This window comes from Lipophrys pholis, assembly GCF_963383615.2.
Source record: "Lipophrys pholis genome assembly, chromosome: 12".
Classification (NCBI taxonomy): Eukaryota; Metazoa; Chordata; class Actinopteri; order Blenniiformes; family Blenniidae; genus Lipophrys; species Lipophrys pholis.
The window spans coordinates 11395751-11420784 of NC_137641.1; the positions used below are offsets into that span (position 1 = coordinate 11395751).

Below are 25034 nucleotides of genomic sequence, written 5' to 3' on the forward strand. Positions count from 1 at the left end.
TTAAGTGGATTGGATGTTTCATTTCACAAAACAGACCACAATTTGTGGAAATCGCTTTTGCTTTTGCCACAACATACTTGACCCTAATTCACATTGAAGAAGCTGCCATAAGTTGATCTTTGAATGCCAACCAGGCCCGGCATCTTTAAGGCGTACACTTGTTTAAAATAATGGATTTCTTGCAGACAGTGTTCTGTTTTTTTTCTTTTCTAATTATGCAGAAGGTCACATTGTGATGAGAACAAGCTCCTAAAATTAACAGATAAATTAAGGAAAACAGACTAATCAGCTGCTGATTGGACACCAGACTGATTTAGTTTTTATCCAAACAAATCCATTGTGAAATTAGAGTATTCACATGCTAATTGATTTATCCTTTTAAGGTGGTTAGAACTCAAATTAGTGTTCTGCATTATATTCTTTGCCCGTTGAATGGGATTTAAAGGTCTGTGACGGTAGAAAAGTGAATTTTACAATCCATTACTGTGGCCTGAGCGTAAAATCAGGAAACATACTCACCCTCTCACACTGGCTTGATACTGTACAGTCTTCGACTTTCATTAATGGCATCCTGCCTCCCTCTATGGCAATATAAAAGTACCAAAGAACAGAACATTAGGCCAGCGGCGTGACTCTCAGTTCTTCACAACTGGACTCTCTCCAGAAACATCCACTGAAGCACAGCAGGGGGACGTCCAGAGTTAACCGTGCACAGCACCCCACAGAGGAATAATTAGAATTATTAAACGCAACAGTTATGGTTCCACTGGAGGCTGGTGCACTGAAGGGGCTCATTTTTAACATTTCAGATCCATCCGTGACCGACTCCGCGCAAAAGTCTGACCACACGTACAAAATTGCGTTGATTTCAACCATCAAGCCAGTATAATTCTGTCCTTCAAACTTTCTTTAATCCACCCTTTCCATGTACTGCTCCGCTGTACCCAACTTACCGTGAAAGAATATCATGGAAAAATGAGGACATGCAGATTTCCATAGAAATCTAATTTTCAGCACCATCTGTCTACCAAGTGCTACTGGTTTAATTGCAACACCGATTCACATCAAAATTATGGAGTTAAGAGTAGAAACCAATCGTAAATCCCGACCGTGCTGTATGTTACGTATACACCAAAATGAAATCGCTGTTTACATCAAGAGAGCAACGATCCACTTTCATACGAGTTTCCCAACGAAGACTGGAGCGACTTGAGCTGTGAAGGCGGGCAATCCCGGCCTCTAGTTCCGCACTCAATCAATCACTGTCTGCTTCAACACACTTGAAAGAAGGGCGTGCATCTCTATGGAGCTGCGCAGGACTCACCTTTGATCTATAGCTGGTGTTACAAAGAAGGAGCAGTCTGAGGTTTCCATCCTCCAGTCAGATTATAACGTTCACTAAACCACAAAGTGAACTATTTTGGACTGGGGCAGACTCCTCACAAGTCATCAGGAACTCTTGTCTAAGAGGCTATCTCCTGGACACTAATGTTGTGGTTTGATGGTGGAGAGCTTATCATCACACTTTTGGTGGTTTTAATACCATTTCCCTGTTTCTGTGTGTAAGGTTGTCGTTAGGCACCCAAAGGTGTTAGAGCACCTTTAACTGCAGCTGTTACCATCGGTGTGTCAGTGAGTGGATGAAAGCGGCTGATATATCAATGCATTTTTCGACTTTCAAATGACTAGACATATGATGGTATCATTCCTGCCTATCTCATCGATGCCAACACAGATTTTATGTTCTGTGGACCGAGTCTGTTATGTGATTGATTGTTGTGTTTTCTTTTGTTTTGACTTGTATTGTCTTCTCTGTTTGTACGTCTCTCTTTCGATAAAAACTCCCCACAGTCTTAAGTTGTACAATACTGAATGATGTAGAAATTACTGTGTTTCTGGACAAATTGCACTATTAATTATTCAAAAGAAATTGTCACCTGACAGTTTTTTTTCCCTCTCTCCTTCATGTAGAGTGTAACCGATGATGATACGCTTCAATCGGACTCATCTAAAGACTCCAAGTTGACAAAAGGTGAGACATTAACACAAACAAAGAGACACAGATTCACACACAACGCTCCGTTCCCTTTACTTCCTTCTTAAAATAAGATGCAAAGCCCCCCCCTGGTAAATCTGATTAATTGAGAATGCGGTAGCTTTTTTTGCCCCAGTGTGTATGTGAGTGTGCCGATGAGTTGCATGGTTCGTGTTTATGTGCAGCCGCCTGCAAGTATATTGGCATTTATGCTGGCAATTTCATTTGGCGATATCAGACCAGAAATGTCTGTGCAAAGATGAAAGAGTCTGCTTACCACTATGCTGGCGGGAGCCGTAAACATGCGCAGATATGCAAATGAAGGCTTACACTCACACAGGCTGTTGGGATGTGACACATCATGGAACAGGCCCAGCAAAACTAATAACTACTCACAGTAGCACACAAGTAAACTATCTGGCTCTACACAATAAAGATCAAGGTCCTATATTAAGGTTACGTCTTGAGGGAGAGAAACACGCTGCCTTTTTCATCTCTACTGGAGCACAGATATTTGATTAGAAAATAGAAATACTTTGTATTATGCCGCTCATGCAGCCTGTCTGTTTGCCACTCTGTGTATATCCATTTCGTGTTTTGTAAACTCTCTTCCACTTTCGTATTTCTTGCTTTTCTTTTGCCACGTCAGTCTCCCAACTTGTCTTGAGCTTTTCCTCTGCTTCTCATATAGTTTTCATATGCTCAGAGGGCGCACTTATGGATGAGCTCTCGCCGAAATCCTGTTAGGTCCCTACCAATTGCAATTTAACCTCCCGTCTCTGTGCCATTGCAGCCTCCTTTGCGCCCATCTGCTTTGCCATCAAGGCAAAGGAAACTGACATGCTGCCACTGGAGAAGAACAGAGTTCGCCTGGACGATGACTCAGACGAGGACAAGGTCTAATTCCTATTGGAATATTCTCGAGGGCACTTTTTCTTCTCGGGAAACACACGTCTGATAACAAAATGGTCATGTTTGCTTTCTTCAAGTTGATGAATGACGAGCAGCTGGAGGCCGTGATTGGTGGAGCTATGATGATCGACAAAGAGCCACCGCCAGTCTCGACCCCAGAGGAGAAGAAACCGACGCTCAGTCTGGAGGAATTGGAGGCAAAACAAGGTAACTCTTTGGGCATAAAGAACACAGAGATAGTATGCCTAACCTCACTCAAGCTTGATTTACATAACACCTTTCAGACAATAAAATGTAAATCGAAGTGCTTCTCAACAGACGCAGGAACAGTAAAAGGAGTAATAGATGCAGAAATACACAGCATAAACTTACAAATCAACCTTGTGCACGTGAACAAGGGTGCATATAACCTTGGTCACATATGTACAGATATTCCAAACCATATAAATGTATGGAATTTGATAGAACCTGAAGCTCACCCGTGAAGAATCAATGAGATGATAAACGAAATGAATACATGACAGAATGTAAAAAGAATAAAATGTTTTTTTCATTCAATATAAACTAATAAAAGAGGAAAAAATGTGCCTATCTCCTCGCAACGGAAGGGTGCCATCCTATTTGTATTTGCAATAATCTGTTCAACAGTTCTCACAGTTACTGAAGAAGAGGAAGAGCTGCTTGTCTTGTTTTCAGCCTGTTGCCATTGAAAGCCGTGTGCAGCAGCAGTGCGACAGAAAAGGCAGTACAGGTCACACACGGGCTGCTAATTATCTAAATGACTTTCACCTCGGCGTGATCCACCACAACCCGCTCAACAAAAGTTTTACTCCAAAAACAGAATTGCCAGAGCGTGAGATTTCGACTTGTTCGGGTTTGGCGAGAGAGGGTGAAGTTTCTCACAGTTCGGTGAAAACTTGACCTTGGCTTGGAAATAGTGGAAGTGGCACCAGTGAAAAGGGATCTGCAGATTTTCTTCAGCCTGTTCCACTTTGTTTGGGATTTCTGAGCGCTGCATCCTTTTTGAATCTGAATGTTCTTTTTTCACATTGTAGGAGGTCGAATATTTCCAACAAACTATGTTTAAAAAAAAAAGTCCCACCTTTCATCCGGCGAACAAACTGGTTGTTTTGGCGTTGGAACGACTTTTCTACTACAAACAATTCAGGGCAGAGCAGGTGCCAATCCAAATCCACAAAAGAATGAGGGAGAAAGGTGGGATTACTGGAAAGACTCCATGTCTTATTTTGCCTATGACAGGTTGTTTAAAACACGTCTAATGGAGATTTCCACAGCTCTATGGCCTTTTTTCCTCTGTTTCAGCAGGAGCAGTAAGTACAGGAGGCACCTTTGTCATGCCTCCATGCATATTATGGCTTTCTAGAACTTAGAATTGGTAGAAAAAAAGGGGAGGGGGGGGGTAAATCTACAAAGAGTGAATTGTAAATTCTCTTGACAGGACGTACTCTGCAGTGAGGGGCAAGTAATGTAGCACAATAAACGACATCATACATTTCTCCCAAAGGCGTAATGGAGATATATATTCCCTCCCCCCCCCCATCTCTCTTTTGTTTGGTCATGAATGTAGAGCATTGCATTCTGGCTCTGCTCAGTCTTCCTAACGATAGTAATGCCTTAGTGACTTTCCATCATGAAAATAAAAGACAGATGCATATACAGGTCGGTACCGCAATAATAAATAATGCATTTTTACTGAAAGCTACTTCGTATATAACTGAGAGAATAACAATGCCATTTCCTGCCATATGCATGTTGCCCATACTATTTCCAAGGATATATATATATAAACAAGCATCCCTCAGAATACTTGTGTATTGTTATCCGTCTTCCCGGCCATCAGCAGTACTCTGAAGTCATTACCTTGGTGACGTTGTGTGTTCGTATGTACTTTAGATGGTCTCTTTATATTTGGCAAACACGTTTCTTCTCACTCAGACTTTAGTTTTATGACAATGAATACATTTATTCATATAAAACCTTTGAGAAGAGAGTTTACACTGTGCTTTTACCGATAAAAAACATGCAGCTGTCAGACAGGCCGAACAACATTGATCCTGTCAGGATTACATTTTTTGCAATGCTACAGATGTAGAGGAAAAATAATTGCCACTGAATGAATTTAAAAATGATATAAATGTATGTAAGATAAGAAAAGAAAAACAGCCGATAAGTTTATAACAAATTACAGAATAAAATGACTCATGAAATGGTTTAGTTAGGATGTGATGACCTAAGGTCAAATATCAAGAACACTGTGGTCACACTCATTCTTTAAAGTGCTGTAAGCTATTTATTTCAACTTTACCGCCAACAATAAGTATTGCTCAGAGATAAACCTGTTTGGTTTTATTAGTCAAGAGAACTGTAACATGGTGGAGTGGTATTATGCTTGCTGACTGACTATAAAAACCCTGGTTTGCTTCTCGGCTACGACCCTTTTGTATCGGGTTTGCATGTCAGTTGCAATGTTTCATGACAGTTTAAGCTAGGTGTTTCCTTTTGTCTAACCCAAAGACATGTTTGTTAGGTTAAATCATGTGTGTGTGTGTGTGTGTGTGTGTGTGTGTGTGTGTGTGTGTGTGTGTGTGTGTGTGTGTGTGTGTGTGTGTGTGTGTGTGTGTGTGTGTGTGTGTGTGTGCACACGCGCGCTGCTTTTTTGGTCTCTGTGTTGATGAATGGTGACTACAACCCCACGTTTGTGCGGTGCAATATTTCAGCCTAAGCTCAAGACATTTTCATAAATTGTTTAACAGCCTTTTCTACATTAATTATGATTCTGGACAGATATTAACGTCAACTATATGGCAGCGGCATACCAATGCGAGGTTTTATTTCCAGCTGTGTCACTGGATGTTAATTTAAAAAGCACATTCCATTTTCTACTCGACACGGATATACTTCACATTGATTTGTTGGTTTTTTGTTTTGTTTTCCACAACTGCGAAATCGCAGCTTCAAGCCCATTTGAATGGCCACACAGCGGCAATGAGGTCCATTTCTTTCCCCAAAATAATTTGAGCTGCTCTGTGATTCAGATCAAGGAAATTCAACTCGACTTGACTGGTGTACTCAATGCGCCGATATTGAAGTTGTTGAACTAGTTTGTTGTGCCGTGTATCGTACACTGTATGTCTTTATGGGTTCATCAGAACTGATGACTTCTGCTGATTGTAAATTTAACAGGTGCCGAGACATCTGTGCTTTGAAACCTCATCCATTAAATCTAAAATAGTTAATTCTCAAGCTATAAAAAGCAAATGACCATGAACAATATTACAGCAGTTTTTTCTATAACGTGTGACTCTGGGCAATAATATCTTTAATACAAAGAAGTAAAATGGAGCCGATTTGGGAGCAATTATTTTTAGCAATTAGAAGTGATTTCTGCACGGTGGATTTTGTAAGCGCTCTCTGTAAAGACTTGTGTGATAAGTCTAATCTCGCTCACTAAATCTCTTTAGCAACATGACTGAGGTGTCAGCCCTCTCGTCACCTGTGCAGCCAAATGCCTCAGAGACCGCGTACGTCTTTGAAGATGCAGATTTTAGCGTCTCTTTTTCCTCGGCTGAAGCAGAAATGCAATCATCACCTTCACACCCCAAAGAAACCGGCAAAAGTACAGAAGAAAGGCCGATTGTCAAAGACAAATTTGCCGCGTTTCAGCATCAATGGGGCAACGGGTCACTGTTGAGGTTCAATAGAACGGTCTTCCATTGTCATGGGGCCTCTCTCGGAGCTGACTGGCGGCCGGAGAAAGGGGCTGAAGGGCCTAATAAAAAGCTGACTGAATTGGCTTTGCCATGCAGCAAAGTGGCTGTCAGTCAGCAGACCTAACTTGATCAGATAGCAGGAGAATCGGTGGCAGACAGCAAACACTAATCTGTATTGATGGGCTGGAAAACACACACACACACACGCACACACACACACACACACACACACACACACACACACACACACACACACACACACACACACACACACCAGACTAAATGCCGTTTCCAGTGATAAGTACATAAATCGTTCAGGCTGCAAGCGTCTCCCAATGGATGTGCATGTTTAATAGTGGTGCTTTAAACTCTAAAATACCACAGAGTATCTGGAAATGTTTATCCTAAATCAGTAAGACTCAGAACTATGATAGTGAATCTTGGTCTCAGAAATTTGTCTAAGTCTTGTTTTGCCCGCCGCATTTCTGGCATTTAAACATTTATAGACAGTTTTCTTCTTCTGACAGAGTATCAAATAACAGTTCTCAGTATATTTGTCACTATAAGGGTAAACTATTTTTAAACTATCGGCTGGATCAGCTGCAAAGTCCTATTTCTCTGGAGCTTTGTAGTGTCTGTTATGGTTCTCTTGACAATCTTTCAAACCTGGGATCCAGGATTCCCCTGGAGTGTGGTGAAAGGACACCTTGACAATGTGTCAAAATTATATTCCTACATGTCAAACAAAATTACAAGTTAACCCCTTTTTGAGATCTGGATTACACGAGTAAAACATTGCTTTTCATAAAAAAAATAATTCTATTGCATTTTTGCTTTTTGTTTTGTCCATATTTTACAACTGCAGCCTGGAGACAGGGTACTTGGCTGCCTTCAGAGGAAAACTGAGGGGGATTCAAAGAAAAAAAAGGGCTGCTCATACAAACAGAACATATTCTGCTCTGGTTCACAAATCTTCATGTAATCTTTAAACAAATTTGTTCTCACACAAAAACAGCAAATTGTTTGTGATGTCACATAACATTTTGCATTCATTTTGCTGTTGCACCTACACATTGTCTAAGATGGCTCTGTATTCATAACAAGGCCTATGGAAACCTGTGTTTGGCACAGAAAGAAATGAGATGATTATCATTCTGGCTGGTGGGGATTTGGAAAGTTTCCATTTTGGAGCGTTTTGCATCCAAGGTGGACGTTAACTTCAGAGGGGGTCACACAACAACAATAAACAGGCAACATGAGCAACCTCCGACATTTCGTCCTTACAGCGAATAAATACCTCGTGGCCGCCCACATAAAGTGGCACAGAGATGAAATGAAGCCCACAAAATCAGATTTATTTGTACACTACATTTGTTTGAATTTTATATAGATAGCATTTGAAACGGGCAGTAAACTTGGGAGGCTCAGCCAACAGGGTCCAGCAGTTTTGTCCTTTGCTGTGCCAAAGGGCTGAAGATAAAGTCTTCCTTTCAGTCATTATAGAGTGACACTTTGACACTAAACTAAATCAAGAATGAGAGATGATTAATATTAAAGAGTCTGACCTTCTCAAAAGAGATGCACACAGTAGAGTCAAGTGATGTAAAACTTGCTTCTCACTTCTCTGATGCACATGTGTAGCACCTCAATTAAATTAAGAAAATAATCATTTGACTAGTTTTAGGAAAAACATGGATCTGTTCAAAATGCAATCGGAGCACAGCAATAGTGTAACGATAAAGAGGAAAAGTTTGTTTTCTCTGGGATTGAAACTGACATGGTGAAAGAGGCACGGCGCCATTTTTGGAAATAAAAGAGTGAAAAGTAATGTGTGTGTGTGTGTGTGGGGGGGGTATTTTCATTGTGTTCATTGAATGATGACTGCAGTTTAAAAATTTTTAATGTCGTCCTCCAATTAAAAGTAAACACAATTACTTTTATTTTCTATCTATCATTTCATGTTTTCGGTTTAGCCTTCAATCATTAAATACAGTCAAGTGAAACAAAGAAAAGCAGCCCACTCCAAAGCACTTGCACACCGGAGATTGTTTCTCAGTTTGGCAAATGACTCGGGTGTCAAATTAGTTTTCAGCAAGATGATTAGTCATTTGACTGGATTTAAAAAAAATTTTTTTAACACTTGTCAGGTTGAACGACAACTTTAATGCAAAACACACGACAGAAAGCGAAAGAAAGGAAAGCATGATTGCCTTTGGTGATAAGCGAAGTCAAATTAAGTATATAAATGCAGTAGTCTGGCTCAGGCTGGGCAGGACGCTGTGCTGTGTCATTGTCTGCGGGTACAGATGGATTCTGCTCCACTTAGCTGTTGTTCACTGTACTCAAATATGATTTGCTTCAGCAGACAGCCGTATTTTTAACCCCTGAAGAGATAACAGTAGCCCCAGTGGTTGCATAACTTAAAAAAAACAAAAACAAAAAAACAACAACCTTGTTTTCTTGCTTTTGACTTCCCTGTTGGTCTTCTTTCCGTTCTCTCGCTCATGCTGTTGCTCTCAGCTACCAATTTCATGCTCTCCCTCGCCTTACCTACCAGTCCCTTACCCGTTTCTGTCACTTCATCTGCGTAACTCATTTCTCCAGCTGAGCATTTCCCCCTTTAACTCTTGTCGACTCAGAAGTATTCTTCCTCTCCACCCACGTGTTCCCACCCACTTCACTTTTCCGCCGACTCACATGAGGTAATATCTCACCAGCGAGTTAATCAGGACATTTATTTCAAACTCGGAACTTCTCAATGTGCTGCACTTGGTAGAAACTCTGAAAAATGCCAAACTTCACCTCAGGTAAATTTGACACTAAGAGTGACAAATGACTCTCAACGTGATGTTCTCTGTACATTTTTCTTTTTCTTTTTCTTTTTTTTTCTTTTTCTTTTTCTTTCTTTTTCTTTTTTTTTTTACTTTTTATACCTTTCAATACTTTTATTCACCCCCCGGTATCTTTCCTTGCCTCTTTCTGTATTTTCTTTATCTGGTTAAAGCCTTTATTTTATTTTATTACTCGTGTTCAGGAACACCTTTTTCTGTTTTTCTCTTATCCTTCTCCACATTTACCACCACTTAGTCGGAAATGTATCAAGCTGTGATAAAAACAAAAATGGCACTGTGACCACAATTAAATTCATCTCTCCTGTGTTTACCCTCTCGTCTCTCCGCCCTTAGCCAAGCAGAAACTGGAGGATCGTCTCGCAGCTGCAGCCAGGGAGAAGCTGGCCCAGGCTTCTAAGGAGTCCAAGGAGAAACAGCTTCAAGCAGAGAGGAAGCGGAAGGCAGCGCTCTTCCTACAGACTCTCCGCAGCCCGCTCGCTGGAGAGCCCGAGGCCAGAAGAGCCAAGCTCGACTCGTGTGCACAGCTTGAGGTAGGTTTGGGCCGATAAACTCGGGTCAGTGTTTCTATTTTTAACAGAAGGACTGATCAGTGGGTGTTTTTTTATTTTTTTATTTATTTTTTTTTTATTTTGGTGCCTCAAAGTGAGACGTTTCAGTTTGCATCATTCCCTGCTTTTTGGATAGTTGTGACTCTACATTGCCTGCCAGTGTGCCCTGTATGGTAGATGTTAGGTTGGTTAATTTCCCGCTGGACTGATTATTCATTTCCCCTCAAATCATAGCGAGTAGTTGATCCAAATCCACAAGCAAGTCCCAAGGTTTGAATGTCTGTCATTTCAAGTCACACCTCATGAATGTAAAGTCGTGTCACTTTATATCAGAATGTGATAACTTTCAAATTCAATGACATTACATAAATGCATATAGTTCATAAATTCAGTGTTTGAGTACATCTCTTTTGACGCAGTGGACGAGTAAAAGACATGGACAAACACTGCTGAGCAAAAATCATCCCTGTCACCACTGTGCTCAGCATACTCTCTGCCAATCCTAACCTGCTTTGCCATTCATTGCGGTCCGAGGCACCATATCAAACTGTCTTGAACCATAAACCATTATAACTGTCCTGTAAACCGATATGTACCAATCGAAGGGCTCCATCCTCATTGCCACCCTCAAAGCCAGAATACCTCCCAGGTGCTGCACAGTGGCTGCCCGCTACTCCTTATTCGGTGGGTTTAATGCAGAGAACAAATTCCCCTTTGCTTCGGCGTAGATGTGACAAAATAATGCTAGTCTTAATCCTGATAAGACGGGATGTGTCTTTTGGAGAATAGATGCAGGGTGTACAGGAAGGTCATACTAACACCAGCAACTAGATTGAAAGCATAACTTCTCTTTCTCTTCCCCGACCACCTTATGTCCTTTAATCTTGTGAGCATTAAAACTGATTAGGCTTTGGGATATGGAGGTGCACAGCTTAGTTGCAGTGAGTTAAAAATGATCCCTGCACAACTTAAACAACAGCCCGTCTTATCAGATTGTTCAGTTTCATTTTCACCTCTTTGATTTGAAGTGTTGTGTTTACTCAAACGAGAGACTCAGTCAAAGAGAATGAGTACGACACCTCAAAATAAAACAGCTGCATTTTTACATTTGAGTAAACAAGTACAGATTGTAGCTCCTGAGGGCAAACCGTTGTTTCGATACAGTACATTTTTTATTAAATATGAGCAAAAATAGATCAAGTTTTGTGTCATCGCTGATAAAATGGAAGGGAACATTTGTGGCCATGTAAAGGAGAAAAAATGAGACCCAGTGCAGGACCCCTTTGTGTGTAAGTTAATATGCACACAGATCTTGTGTGTAGACTTAAGTATCAGTTAAGAATGTTTATTTCAACTTTGTAAGTGACAAGAAGACAATAAAATGCAACCACATAATGTTGTGAATTCTTAGTAGTTACAGATCAAATGTCCATAAACATCCCAAACTACAATTGATTCCAACCAGCTAAATATAAGCACAGTATTGTCTTCAATTACACATAAATATAAGGAAGATAACTTGCTTACTACCAGACTTTACATAATGTTCGTTATGTGAGAATAACCACTTTCCTATACATTTCTTATAACATCTACAACTTCACACTGGTGAACGAGGTAGTAAGGCACATGTCTTAGCCAGTCCTTTCTATTTACTTTTCATTTTCATTTCAACCTATACGATTTGGCTTTCTCTCTTTACTATGACAGCGAGTTACAGGTCTTCAACATGTCGGCGTCATTTCTAACACACTCACGTTGCATCTCGCTGTTGAAATGGACGTATGTAAACATTGATTCACTTCTTAATGTCTCTGGATTAAAATGTCTCTTTGACATGCCGTTTAAGTGAATTTTAGCAAACACCGTCCATCCCGAGCCTTTTTTGTGTGTACAGCAGATGAACCGTGTTGAAGTCGAGCTGAAGAGCTGAGTCTGTGCTTATAACTCAGTTGCAAGGCCGGCGTGCTTTTCTTATGGGCAGCTTTCTTCCTGAGGTTGCATCTGTATGCAGAATAGGTTTTTCCTGGTGCAGCTGATGGCATAGATAATAAGGCTTTGCATCTATTCCTTGAACCAGAGTGCACTGTTCTGAAAAAGGTTAAGTCGTGTTTGCTGATATACTTATATATTTTTAAATGTTTTTTTATTTTCCTAACTTCACAAATAAATCTGTTTCACAAAAGTCAACTTGTCTTAAAAGTCAAGACTTGCACTCAACAACAAAAAAGCACAGGTCTTTTTTTTATTACTGGTCAATGGAATGAGGTAGTCAAAATACCTACAGTATTTGGATGTGTTGTAAAGGTAGAAGAAACTTTTTTCTTTTCTTTTTTTTTTAATGCTTACTCCATTTTGGCAAATAAATAATCCTGTCATTAAAATCTTTATAGCACACATGGTGGTTGAAAAAAGCCAATCTGCTGTGTTTATTATGAAAGATTTTATAAAAGCTTAAATGTTTACAACATTTTATTCTTTAAGCTGCCTGTTCTCGGTCTTGGTGTCCAATAGATAATGCAGATTTTCTGTTTAAAAAAAAAAAATCTTTTATGATCTCGTGCTGGCGTACTAATGCCAACTTTAAAGGCTACTTTGTCTGCCGCATTAAACTGCACATAAAGGGGACGAAGACTTTATAGTGTAAATAAGACTCGGTGGCCATTTGATGTGTAGATCGCCGGCCTGTGTGATGAATGTCGCATGTCACCACCTCATGTCAGTCCAACTGGTGCGTAGTGAACTGGCCTCCAGCCTGTTCGGACAGGTGGCCGTGGGCAGGCTGCCGTCGCTACTGCTCTAGCTCTGTCATTCTTTTCCCCACCCAGAAGCTCGGAAAGATCCTCCTTGCTCTAAACAAGACTGAAGTAATTGACTTAATGTTATGTCACCCCCTTAACAAAAGTCATAGACTGGGTGGATTGGCGAGGGAAAGTAACAAATGCATTGCGTTTAGCCACATCAAACAATGGCGAAGCAAATACAAAGTACAAAAAAAAATAGGTTCTGAAGCCCCAACAATACACTAAAGTCCTCAAAGGAGACAGACAAAAAACTAAAAGAAAAGCCAAAAATGGGAGTCACTCCAGGGAACAAAACAAAACCAGAAGAGGATATGAACCAAAAGAGGCCAAGAAGGCAAAATCCCACATACAGCAAACACCGAGCCAGCTGAAGGTGGAAATCCAACAACTGAGATGAGAGCAAAGCCCTCTTTAGAAAACGTAGCTACTGGTAAACTTCGGGTGAGGGTGATGAGTCCGTGCACACTTAGTGGTCCCTTATCACTGAGTAAGAGTGAAGGAAAACTAAAAAAATTGTGGTCTGAGGATTTTCTAATGACCATAACTTCTCCTGTTAAACAAATGGATGTTCTTGTTTGATTTAACAGAAATTATAGATTGTTAAATTGGTTTACAGTAGAACCTCTGGCGAGTGGACCTGGGAAGAACGGACACCCTGTACTGCGCGGATGAATCTGCGTGCACGGACAGGCTTTTAACTGTTAACTGTGTAAATTAAAAGGTTATTATGGCACTATTTTACTGGTCTGGCCCACTCAAACTGGATTGTATGTGGCCCCTGAAGTAACATTTTATTTTGTATTAATTTCGTATACATCTTTGTATATATTATATACATGTTTATTGGTTCGGTTACGTGCTTTTAAATAAGTATATTTCTTCCATAACATATTTGGTGTTTGGTTCATTCAATCTCAACTGGTCCTACATTTTGTACTCATAGCCTGTCCCTCCGATAAAGGGACACTTGCCCTTGGATTTTAGGGCATCCCTACATCAGAGGTTTTGCTCTATACGTATGCTGTAAAGTCGAAGACTGAGTAGAATAACCACCCTGACAAACCACATAAAAAGGTGCACCTTAATGCATTCAAAATGGCATTTAACAACGATTGGAGGCATTCTCGAAATTTCAGTTCATAGTGAAATCAAGCATCCCACTGGGGCTCTGTAGGACTATGATCTGGTTTCTGTTAAGACGACGTCAGTCCAGTGAAGTCACTGTCAACTTGAATAGCAGTTTGACTCCTCAAAGGTATCGGAAGATGGTTCATTGTGGTCGCAAACGTAGAAATAGTCGACATCAGAACAACTTTCTGCAGGAAGCGAAGGGCCCACCATCATTATTAAATTGCCGCCATGACCAGGAGCTTGAATTGTGGTCACAAGAGTCTGAACTGCATATTCTGACTGGACCAAACGACAAGGTGACGTTTTCATTTGGTTCTCGTCCAACTTTGAAGAGCCTCAGAAGTCTGTTCATAGGTAATCAAAGCGGAACCTTGCTTGACTTTCTGCTCTTGTCAAGAGTTTATGTTGAGCATTCGGAAATAGTCTTCTGCCTTACCTATCCTAACAAGATCCACCATTGCGGAAATGCTTAATGGAGGCTGTCTTACACCAACAGGCATGCAATGTTGAAAGTCAGTTTTACCAACCGTTATCCCAGCTTTGATCCTCAGTTTGAACTTCCTTGAACATGTGCACAGACCCCAAAGTACTCGATGTCTGATTGGTGTTTCATTAGCTGGTTGCACTGACAAGTACTTGGTGGAATAAACCTAATGATGTTCCCAGTGAGTGTGTTATAGTGCTACTGGAAATCGGTAGTCATAAGACAGTCCACGTGCATAAGGGACACCCTGCTGGGGCAGCAAGAGGTGGCGTGTAATTGTTCGAGCGAAGAGGAGAATTTACCTCCTGATTGGAACACTAAATTAGAGTCAAAGTGAAAGCCAGATAAATAAAGCAGTACAAGCCTGTGCATTGATTCACTCATTAAATGAAGCACTTTGAAGGTACCATTTTTTTAGGAACAGAAAAAAAGATTCCGCCTTCCTTTTATTATCAAAACTTTTAGTTTCTGTGAAAATTCCGGCTGTCATCTTGCCAATTGATGCTTCATTTTTGGAAAGTCAGGGAGTTTAGTGTGTTGGGTCTCTTACAAGGCTGGGACAATGAAGACTCTAAAACATGCTGTAATTTGGAATCATGTTCTTCTATATGTCGGTTCATCAAGGTTGTGTAATGAAGGCTTTCATCTGACTTATATGATGCTATGTTAGATAGTTTTTACCAATTTCACTCAAATAGACATCGCTGGTGTCGCCTGTCTGTTAAAGGTAAGGTTCTTGGTTGTTGTTTGTCATGCATTAGTGGTGGCTGCCCTCCTCTTGAACCCGTCATGAATGACTCGTGTCCAATTGCATTAACTCGCAATAAACATAAAAATAAATTCTAAATAAAAAAAAAGACGTATGCAGCTCAGTGTCTTAAATGATCACTTAATACTAGGCTGTTTTTAGTAATCATCAAGACGGACAGAATGCAATCCTCTCCTTTCCACTTTTTCATTGTTCCCCCTCTGACTGTGCGAACTTCCGTATCTTCCCCGAGCAGGTGTGAGAAGGTCGACATTTCCCATGCCTGGTGTCGGGATAAGCCTCCCATACGCCAGTCCTAATTTTAAACCAGAGCCATACTTCTTATCATTTCATTATCTCTCTCTTCACCCAGAAGCCAGATGGTGTATAAAACACAACACCAACAACCCCCCCCCCCCCCCCCCCCCCCCCCATGTTCCTGTGTACCTTCAGATATTTACTGATTGTCCTCTTTCGTTATCACATCCTTTTGTTTCTCCCGCGCCTACTGCTCCTCCACCATGTCCACCTCCATCTTTCATCGTCTTTCATCATCATCCGAGCCATCTCCATTTCTCCCTGTCCCTCCCCTTCTCTTTTGTCGCGCTCCACCCATTTCTGACTAAATTTAACAGATGGCGAGGATGTGCGGTTTGCTGACGTGAAGAGATTGAAGAGCTTTGTACGTGTTCGGCTCGACAGGGACACGACACAAGCTGTACATTAGTAGCTAATATAACGCCCACGCAAAATACCACACACCTTTCCTTTCTGGCTCGTGTGTCTTCATCGTTCATTATTTCACGTCCTGCCTGTCTCATCGTTTTATGTTAATATTAGCATAGAGAGTGCGCCATTTCACGTGTCCCTTCAATCAGGAGCTCCTACATGAACAGAGTGGCCTCGTGTGCAATCTGCGATCCAACCTCAGGAGATAAAATCTGACCTCTGAAGATTTAGAGCCGTGTTTAATCCACTGATGGGCCAGAGCCATTTTTCCCGGCTGTGAATGCAGCAGCAGCTAAAATGCTAAAATGCGCAGACAGACTCACATTGGGGTAATTAGAAGCACTTTGCAGCTGACTGTTGTAACTCAGTGTGTAGCTGGAGGGCTTCACTGTGTTGTCTAAACTGCAACATCTTTTAATCAGCTGACTATGTTTGTTGATGTTTTGGTTTTTTTTTCTTTCTTTTTTTATGAGTAAAAATTTCCCAAGAGGGACTTTGACTTTCCTGGGCAAGCTGGTTACGATCCTGTTTTCAGAACATGAATGGCGATTAAAAAAATAAATACAAATCTTAAAAATTCCCCTCAAGCACATCTTTCTCCTTCAACCTTTGTCACTGTAGCTGAAGCTCAATTTAGAAAATACATCAAGAACAGATCATGTTTTATTCTCATATTTCACTGTTAAATGTTTCAAGAAAAGTGTTTAAATATTTAATAAGGTTTATTAATTATTTTCAAATACACGAGCAAGCCGGAGCCCACAAATGAATCCAAACCAAACAAAAAGATAAGAAAGGCAAACACTTTAGATTCTCTTTTTAGATATTTAGAACCTCTGTAGATAAGAGACGTGGTGGAAACAAAACCAAAAACAACTCCATCTTCTTTAGAGAAATTACTTCATCCATATCAAATAAACTGTTTCTTGTTTTAGTAATTCTCCTATCACCATCAATACGTGGCACCCACATGAAAATAGCATACATGAGCCAATCTCGTGCTTCACCAGCATCTCTTAGAGTTGACAGACTTCCTTATTGATCCTCTGGAGATATAAATCGTTTGAGAATTTGTTCCGCGTCTTTGACGCCAACAAAGATTGACAGTTTCATCTAATCAGTGTTTGGTTTTCTCTTTCTTTCAATCTAAAAGTAGAGGATTGTCCAGAATAATAACGCAACAAAAAAACCAACAACTCACAGACACTGCTGATAACACTGATGTGGTGTCTTTGCTCTTTCTCCCCTCTATCTGCTTTTCTCTTCAGCTGCAGGAAGCCTTTTCTGCTCCGCCTGATCCTGCTCCTCCTCAAGTGGGACCGGCACTGCCTGTGTATCCTCAGGATCAAAGGCTCTCTGCGGAGAATCATGCAGCGTACCGCAGCAGGGAGGCCGCGTCCTCATCATCCTCTTACACTACCTCCAAGGGATCAGATCGAATCAGAGATAGAGACCGGGATCGTGATAGAGATAGAGACCGGGATCGAGATCGAGACAGAGACAGAGACAGAGACAGGAATAGAGACCGGGATAGAAATAGGGATAGAGATCGAGAGAGAGATCGAGAGAGGAATAAAGGTAGGGACAAAGACAAAAAGAAGAAAAAACACAAGAGGAGGTCGAGATCAAGGTCAAGATCGAAGAACAAAGTCTCCCTTCCCAGTGCCTATAGACGATCCCGCAGGTCTCGGTAAGAAACTGTAGAATCAATTACACTCTGACTCGCAGCTGACGTCATCCCCTCACACCCCATGATTCATTTTCTTTACGATTCAGCGGACTGGAACCTGGTCACAGGTCCTGATACAGCCCAGATTTTTATGTGCACATTTATCTCACTGTATGGCTGTCGTCACAGGAGTTAGTCAGCAATCAAACGGGTACTTCAAAATATTTTCATGGACTTGCAAATTTCAAAGACTCCACGTGAACATGACACATCAGAAATTGTTGAAATTGTTTTTTGAAAACATCACCAGATGGTATTGTTATCTGGAGAAACGCAATATTGCTTCATCCAGTTCAGGATCAACAATGGGCGAAGGCAGGATACATTCTGGACAAGTCACCAGTCCGTCACACGACAAGCGCAGAGAAATGGATAATTGCACACTCACATTCACACCTAGTCACCAGTTAACTTCACGTCATGTATCTTTGTACTGTAGGAGGAAACCTTAGTCCTGGAAATTCTTCACAGAAAAGCCTGACCTGTATTTTAATATACGTCCTTCTCAGTATGAAACATTGCTAACCACTGCACCGTCATGACAAATTATCAAAGGAAATGGTAGAAAAAACACATTCCTATTAACATTCCTATTACTCAGCTGGTTTTTTTGGAAAGATTGGCCTTGAATGCAATAATTGGTTTCATTTTCAACACGACCACAAGAGCAAAACAAACCGGACAAGTTTTTTTTAGTACCTCTTATCGGCAGTGGTGAAAATATAAGGAAGCACGCTTATTTCTCATAACCATAAGATAATAATGTCCACAACTATCTATTGCTTTATTAACTCACAACTGTCACAAAAAAAAACCCAGAGAAATAGTTGTATTCCCTTCTCTTATTTTTATTTTTTTTTAACTTACTTGTTGGAGCAACAGTGTTCCGGGGAAGTGTAAACCTCTTGACTAAAGCTCTTCACAAGCAGTCCTCTCTCTCAGAATGCGCTGGGGTTTGTGCAGTGCAGTCAAGTTTGCTCTTTACTGTCTTGAGTTTGAAGTTTAATCTCCTCATTTAGTTTTGTTATTTGATATTTGTAAATGACATGCATGATCTGCATATTTCCCAGAGGGCCAGAACGAGTTTAGCTCTGCCCTTTATGAAAACAATCTGAAAAGGTAATTAATCTCCCAGGTCATCTATAAATATTTGATACAGTTTTCTTTCTGGGAAAGCTCAGAAAAGGCTCTTTTTGTTCTATTGTCATCTATTCCACATACTTTTTATTAAAATGTTTTAGGGAATTCTGTGTTTTTGCCTGTGACCCTGTTGCTGTGTTAAATCCACTTGAATGGGTCACAATCCGATCATGAAATAGTTGTTAAATAGACACATTAATCTAATTTGTCAGTTTAGTTTGAATCTAAAGAAAATCATTCTGAATGCTGCTTTCATTTTAACAACCTCTTCGTCTTCGTCACTTGTTTCTTAAATGTGTTATCTCCTCTTCCGTTGTCGGCCTCCTGCGATTCTCCTTACCTACACCGTCTTTGTCTTCCTGTTCGCATAGATCGCGTTCACACTCCCCAGGGAGGAGGGACCGGAGGGGCGCTTCTTCAGACAGGAGACACGAGGAGAGAGAGCGGGAGCGTGAGCGCCATCATCCCAGCAGCAGCAGCTCCGGTCCACCGAGAGGGCATTCCAGATCCAGGTAAATCGAAGAGCAGGTGCCGTTAGTCCTTGGCGAACCGTCTCACACACAGCTGTGTCTGTTTTAAAACTGGCACTGCTACAGCAGAAACGAACAGGGAATCCAATCTGCTGTGGTTCTACCGCCTTTTTGTGCGATGGTTTCCTTCGTTAAACTTACTTTTTAAACAAAAAAAAAATATCTATATCTAATACCAGGGGGCCAGAGTATAAGTTGACCTCCTTCATCATAAAGAGATGGGACAGTCTTGTCTACTGACGTGATGAAAAAACTAACTGTGATGCTAATTTAAGTTAAGTGTGTATGCTTAATCAACAGGTACACATTTGATCATTTTCACCCTAAATTCCTCAAAAAATTTGCATCATCGGTTCAAATTCTTTCTGTTAAAATGTCTTTGCTTATTGGTGGATTTCTTCGGCTAATGGCTCACGGGCTGCAGAAATGAGGAAGAAGACTACGTGTGACTGATGAGCCATCATTTGATCTCACCTCTTTCTCAATTGGACATCCATCATTTTAATGTTGTTTCTATAGTGCACTCTCTTTCAAGACACTGTAAAGAAACCCCTGCCTTGGTTCGTGTTGCAGTCCTCGGTTTTTCTTGTTTGCTTGTTGCAGTAATTTGTCCTTAGTGTCTGTATCACAGAGTGGTTGCTCGTCAAGAAACACTCTACGCTGGTATTTTGTCCATCTGAGACTAAAGGTGGGCAATCATGGCGATCTCTTTGATCATGGGTTCAAGTCTATGCTCTTATGTGGTGCATTGAGAGGGGTTCGTCGACAACCATCATAATTATAGCGCCACAAACATTCAGAGATAATCTTGACAATGTCTGACTCATCGTCCGAGCGACAGTGACGAACAGCCAACAGAAATGCAGCTGGATGTGACGTGATGACATAACAATCTTTTCCCTTGAGGAGAGAAGATTTTGGACCACGTCCACATTCTCCATTTACTTCAACACCGAGCTTTTGCACTCCACATTAATGCTGCTACAACAACCGTTTGGTTTGTTTCCTGAAAGCACTGATGGAGTACATTTGTGTCATACAGGACACTGTTGTCCATAAGGGTTACAAAGTACTCTTCACCTCGAATCCAGTGTACAGTGTAGCTGCTCATACACTGATAAGACTGCTAAAATCGTCTTTGGAAGCCTTAAGAAACTAGATGAAAGAGACCATGTTGATGAAACAGTACAAGAGTGATAATGTGCTGATGTTGTTTGAATAACTAGCTTTGTTTGGTTTCACTCTTTGAAATGATAAAAGTGCATGAGGTTGTCGGAATATGTTGGAAAAAGGTTTTTCTGCCCTTCTGATGTACTGAGTATTATGAAGCCTTATCAGCTCACTCTAAAATATTTACCTCCCTCTGCTCGCTCCTTGCTTTTGTCTCTCAGGTCGCCTGCTGAACAAAGGAGGAGCTTCTTGTCATCCTCAGGGCAGATGCTAACTGCTGTTTCCTCCGTCTCCCCTTATTCCTCACCCAGCAGAGTTTTGTCCCAGTCAGCAAGCCCTGCCTCCAGCCTGGCCCAGTCAAGGTAACTCCACTGCAAGCCTGTCAATAATTCAGATCGGCATTTAAATACATTTCCCAGTTGCGACTCGGAGTCTCTTCATGGAGAGTGGAAAGGCTCGTTTGGAGGAGGACGAGAAGGTGTAAATCGGCTCCATTTCACATCTGTATTAACACTAACAGATTACCACTTATTGGTTTGCACAGAATCTATTGCATTGAATGAAACACTGTTCATAATTCAGCACTTCAGCTGGTGTGGTCTTGTAACACCTGTCAAAAGGCCAAACAGCTTATTGTGGGCTGGTAATTTACAGGAGTTCTTCTGCATTAAGAGCAGTTCCTACCTTTAAAAAAAGAAAAAGAAAAAAGATCCACTAAACACAGCGAACGCTCATCTTATGGCTTTCATCTTTTAGATTCAAGGTCACAAGGCAAAGAGGCTGGAAACAGAAACAGTCCCCTCAGATGTCCTGCTGTTGCTGCTCTGCTCTTTGAGAGATTCTCCACACTTAGAGCTGCATACATTCACTTCTGTTTGTTAGAGGACAAAAGCAAGAACATGAACAAGTTACCCAATGTCATGCAGCTGCATAGCCCTGTAATCGTTCACGCCAAAAGAATGTAGTCACCCGGGATATGTTTCTCCAGCTACGACCATCATTTCCATCCAATTCTACATCTGAACCAGCAAGTTTGTGTTCTGGAGTTATTTTCTCTCTTATGTGACCTCAGTCACAGACGCACAGTGTGAAGGACGGCACATTTGTAGAAGTTGATAAATAAAATATGCCTATTACAGATTAATGCTGAATACCCATGAATATATAATATGATGATATATTGATATTCTAAATCCTACCTCTTGGGGTTCATATATATATATATATATATACACACACACACACACACACACCACACAAATGTCAAGATCAGGGCTGGTGGATTTCTCACATGTATAAAATGGAATTGGTGAACAAAGGCTGTGAGTCTAACATGTGGAGCCCGATGCAACTTTTAACATTCACACAGAAACATTTTAAATGAGGGAAAATCGTGTAAATATTTTAACTTGCATGGTCAAGAAACAGAACGACACTGCTGTTGTGTCCATTTTGACATTTCACGCTGAATCATCTCGAGCAGCATCCGACTTCGCTGAGACGATCAGCCTTGTGATGGCCTGTGCTACACGTGAAAACCTCTGGGCTTGTGTGGAGTAATTGGTTTGTTTTCTTCCCAGTAGGTCACAAGGATTTTGAGTCGCCACATAAACCGTCGAAGGAGACGATTGGCCTGTTTTCCCTCATTTTGTTGTTTTCGAAACGTGTACTTTTCCTTCCGCGAGCACCTCGCCAATAAACTGGATGAAAGGACGCTGGCTGTCATTTTAAGTTTTGCTGTTTACTTTGCTTTTATGAAGGGAATGAACTGGAGCAGGATACCATAATAATAATGCCAAGAGGGAACGAGTTGCAGCACGAAGAGAAATATTTCCCCTTCTTCGCTTCTTGAGCCTGTAAACTCAACATCAGCGTCGGTCTGCTCCACACTGCTGCGCTCAATCAACTTCGTGCACATGGTTTTGTTCCATTTCATAAAAACGATCGTTGATAAATTATGAAATGTTTGACAGTAAAGAGTTTGAAAGCTTTCAACAAGAGCGTGCAAGGTTGAACGGAAGGCCCGCGGTTCTGGCACCGCCTGCCTGATCGTATCTCTGCTGCATTTGGTGCCGTTATGGCTCAAAATGGGTATTTTTGAGTTTTTGCAGCTTGCCTGCTTCTTCCCCTTTTCTACCTCTTTGTTCTGTTCCTCCTCTCTCCTGCTCTTGATGCCTGTCCAATTTTCAGAAAATATCATGAATATTGCATATGCCCTCCTGTTAACATGATTGATTTTTCACTTCTCTCTCCCATGTTTTCTTTCTCGTCTCTCCTAGGGGGGGATCCCAGGAGAAAGACAAAGCCGTGTCCTCATCCATAGTATCCTCCGTTCAGTCCAAAATAACTCAGGTATTGTTCTTTGCTTTTATCCTCGATACGTCCTTTGCTGGAGTTTACAGCCAGCCCAATAAAAGTACTGAGTGCTGTTGTTTTGTTTCCATCATGCAGAAGGGACGGATGGAAAGTGCAGTTCAAAATATCCCAAGCTTTTATAGCTTTACCCTGGGACATTATTGTGCAGTGTTACCTAAATCCCTTTTTATATATATTAACATACCTTCTGTACCGCCCTCCGTAGGGGTTTTACGACACGTCTGCGTTACACTCAAGTTCTCGTCATGTTTTTATATCCGTTTCCTGAAACCTTTAATTCGTGTAGCTGTAAACAAAACGGATTTAAAAATTTGCTGTGAAATTTGTATGCACCGAGATTTGTGCGTCTCAACCTCCACCTCAGTGGGTTTTCTTTGCCCTCAATGTAGACGAGCAGGCTCAAGTCTTGTTGGGTTGTTTTGTAACCTAAAGAGCATTTCCAACACTAAGTAGCACAGCAGAAGAGCTTGATGGTTTCAAACGTAACTTTACAGAAGCCGGATAAGCTCAAAAACACATCAAACACATTTTCAAATATAAAGTACCTATTAACACATCTCCTTACATACAAATGTCTTTACATACACATCTTTCTGCTAACACACATCATTTTGATACTCTAAAAGTCAATTACATGTTATGGACTGGGTTTGTGCTCAAATATTAGGGTGAGCAGTTTGATTCCAGTCAAACTAAGTAAAGTCCACTTTCAACTCTGATCTGAATTAATCTTTGCACCTTTAAAAATACATATATATATATATATATATATATATATATATATATATATATATATATATATAGTTATTTGAAAAGTTCTCACAATGTTGGCAGTTGACAATGTTGGGATTGTGTGTAGCAATGCAAGCGTGGGTTTCTATTAAATGAAACGCTGAATGGAAGCAAGTATCCTACAAATGAGTCCTGAAACCCAAAAAGAAACAATCAGTTTTGGTGCCATTGTCCATAAAGGGATCAGTTTTTTTTCCATCAGTTTTTTTTTGGTTGGATGCCTGAAATAAGGTCTGTCGTTAACGCAGGCTCAATAGAGTTTCTTTTTTTCTCTTCCCAACCTAAAAAGAAAATGTCAGTAAATACTTCACTCCTGGGTTTTGAAGCTGTTTGAAAAGGACGGTTGCTAACGAGTGGCTGAATGGGACTACAGAGGCTGTCAAAGACGTGTCATCATTATGCCTTTACAGCTTTGGTGTGTCTGCTCTCTTACAAACTAGTCCAAGTCACATTTTCAAACTTGCAGATTTATCTGTTTGAAGCACATTGAGGGTCACATTGGGAGAGAAGGTTTTCTGTTGAGCGGGTGAAAGTGTTGACGGGGCTTTGTTAAAGTGGGTTTGACTCGGGTCTTTGTAAATCTAACTCTAGATAATACTCCTTCCGCTCAGGCTTCAGTTCGCCATGGTTTTGCAGTTTGTTCCTTCAAAAGATAACCAGCACGTGACCGTGTTCTTTATTTCTGACTAAATGTCCTTGTTCCAGTGGTGGGTGGGGGGGTGGGGGGGGGGCTGCTTGTTTCACAGCATCCTTCTTGTAAAGTTGTACACGTAGTCATTCAGCTCCAACAGTGTGCTTTAACTGTGCACTGAAATATGTTTGAGGTTAAATTTAACTCTTTAATCAACAGTCATTCTTGCACCACTCTTCCGTAACAAACTCATCCATCATCCGTTAACAAACAACAACCTGTGAGCTAAGGTCGAACAGAACAGAGCGTTCACTGGACAGATCTCCAGCTGTATAATACCACACCGAGTCGACCAATCACATGCACATTCTTGTCGACAGCAAAATTTTCGAGCGGCGGTGTCTGGAGAAACCCAAGTGTGTGCAGCTAGATCATGTAAACTCCACTCAGACAGGCCCAGACCTGGAGCTGAGTCAGTCCTTCTCACTGTGAGGTGAGAGTAGGAACAAGATGGCCACAGTGTTTGGCAGTGCAATGCGGTCTTAACCGTGTGGCGAAGACTCCGTAAACAGCGCTGAACAAAGCAGTTTGACATCAAGCGTCTTATTAACTCGTCCTGTAGCTTTCACACATGAGCGATCACCCTCAGCATATTGAGTCTTTCCAACGGTTGTGGGGGAGCAGACAGCACC

The 25034-nt window shown here is 41.1% G+C and overlaps 1 protein-coding gene across 4 annotated transcripts in view; it reads left to right on the forward strand.

The window, feature by feature from the left end:
• sfswap (splicing factor SWAP) overlaps window positions 1-25034 on the forward strand; it is a 59618-nt gene that overhangs the window by 27029 nt on the left and 7555 nt on the right. For 3 of the 4 annotated variants that reach the window (XM_080476668.1, XM_080476669.1, XM_080476666.1), the window contains 8 exons: window positions 1972-2032; window positions 2829-2932; window positions 3025-3154; window positions 9864-10060; window positions 17243-17664; window positions 19215-19355; window positions 20765-20905; window positions 22823-22895. In XM_080476668.1, the coding sequence (XP_080332794.1) occupies window positions 1972-2032; window positions 2829-2932; window positions 3025-3154; window positions 9864-10060; window positions 17243-17664; window positions 19215-19355; window positions 20765-20905; window positions 22823-22895 (1269 nt within the window). The remainder of the gene's footprint in view (window positions 1-1971; window positions 2033-2828; window positions 2933-3024; window positions 3155-9863; window positions 10061-17242; window positions 17665-19214; window positions 19356-20764; window positions 20906-22822; window positions 22896-25034) is intronic. The other variant, XM_080476667.1, reaches the window with a different exon arrangement.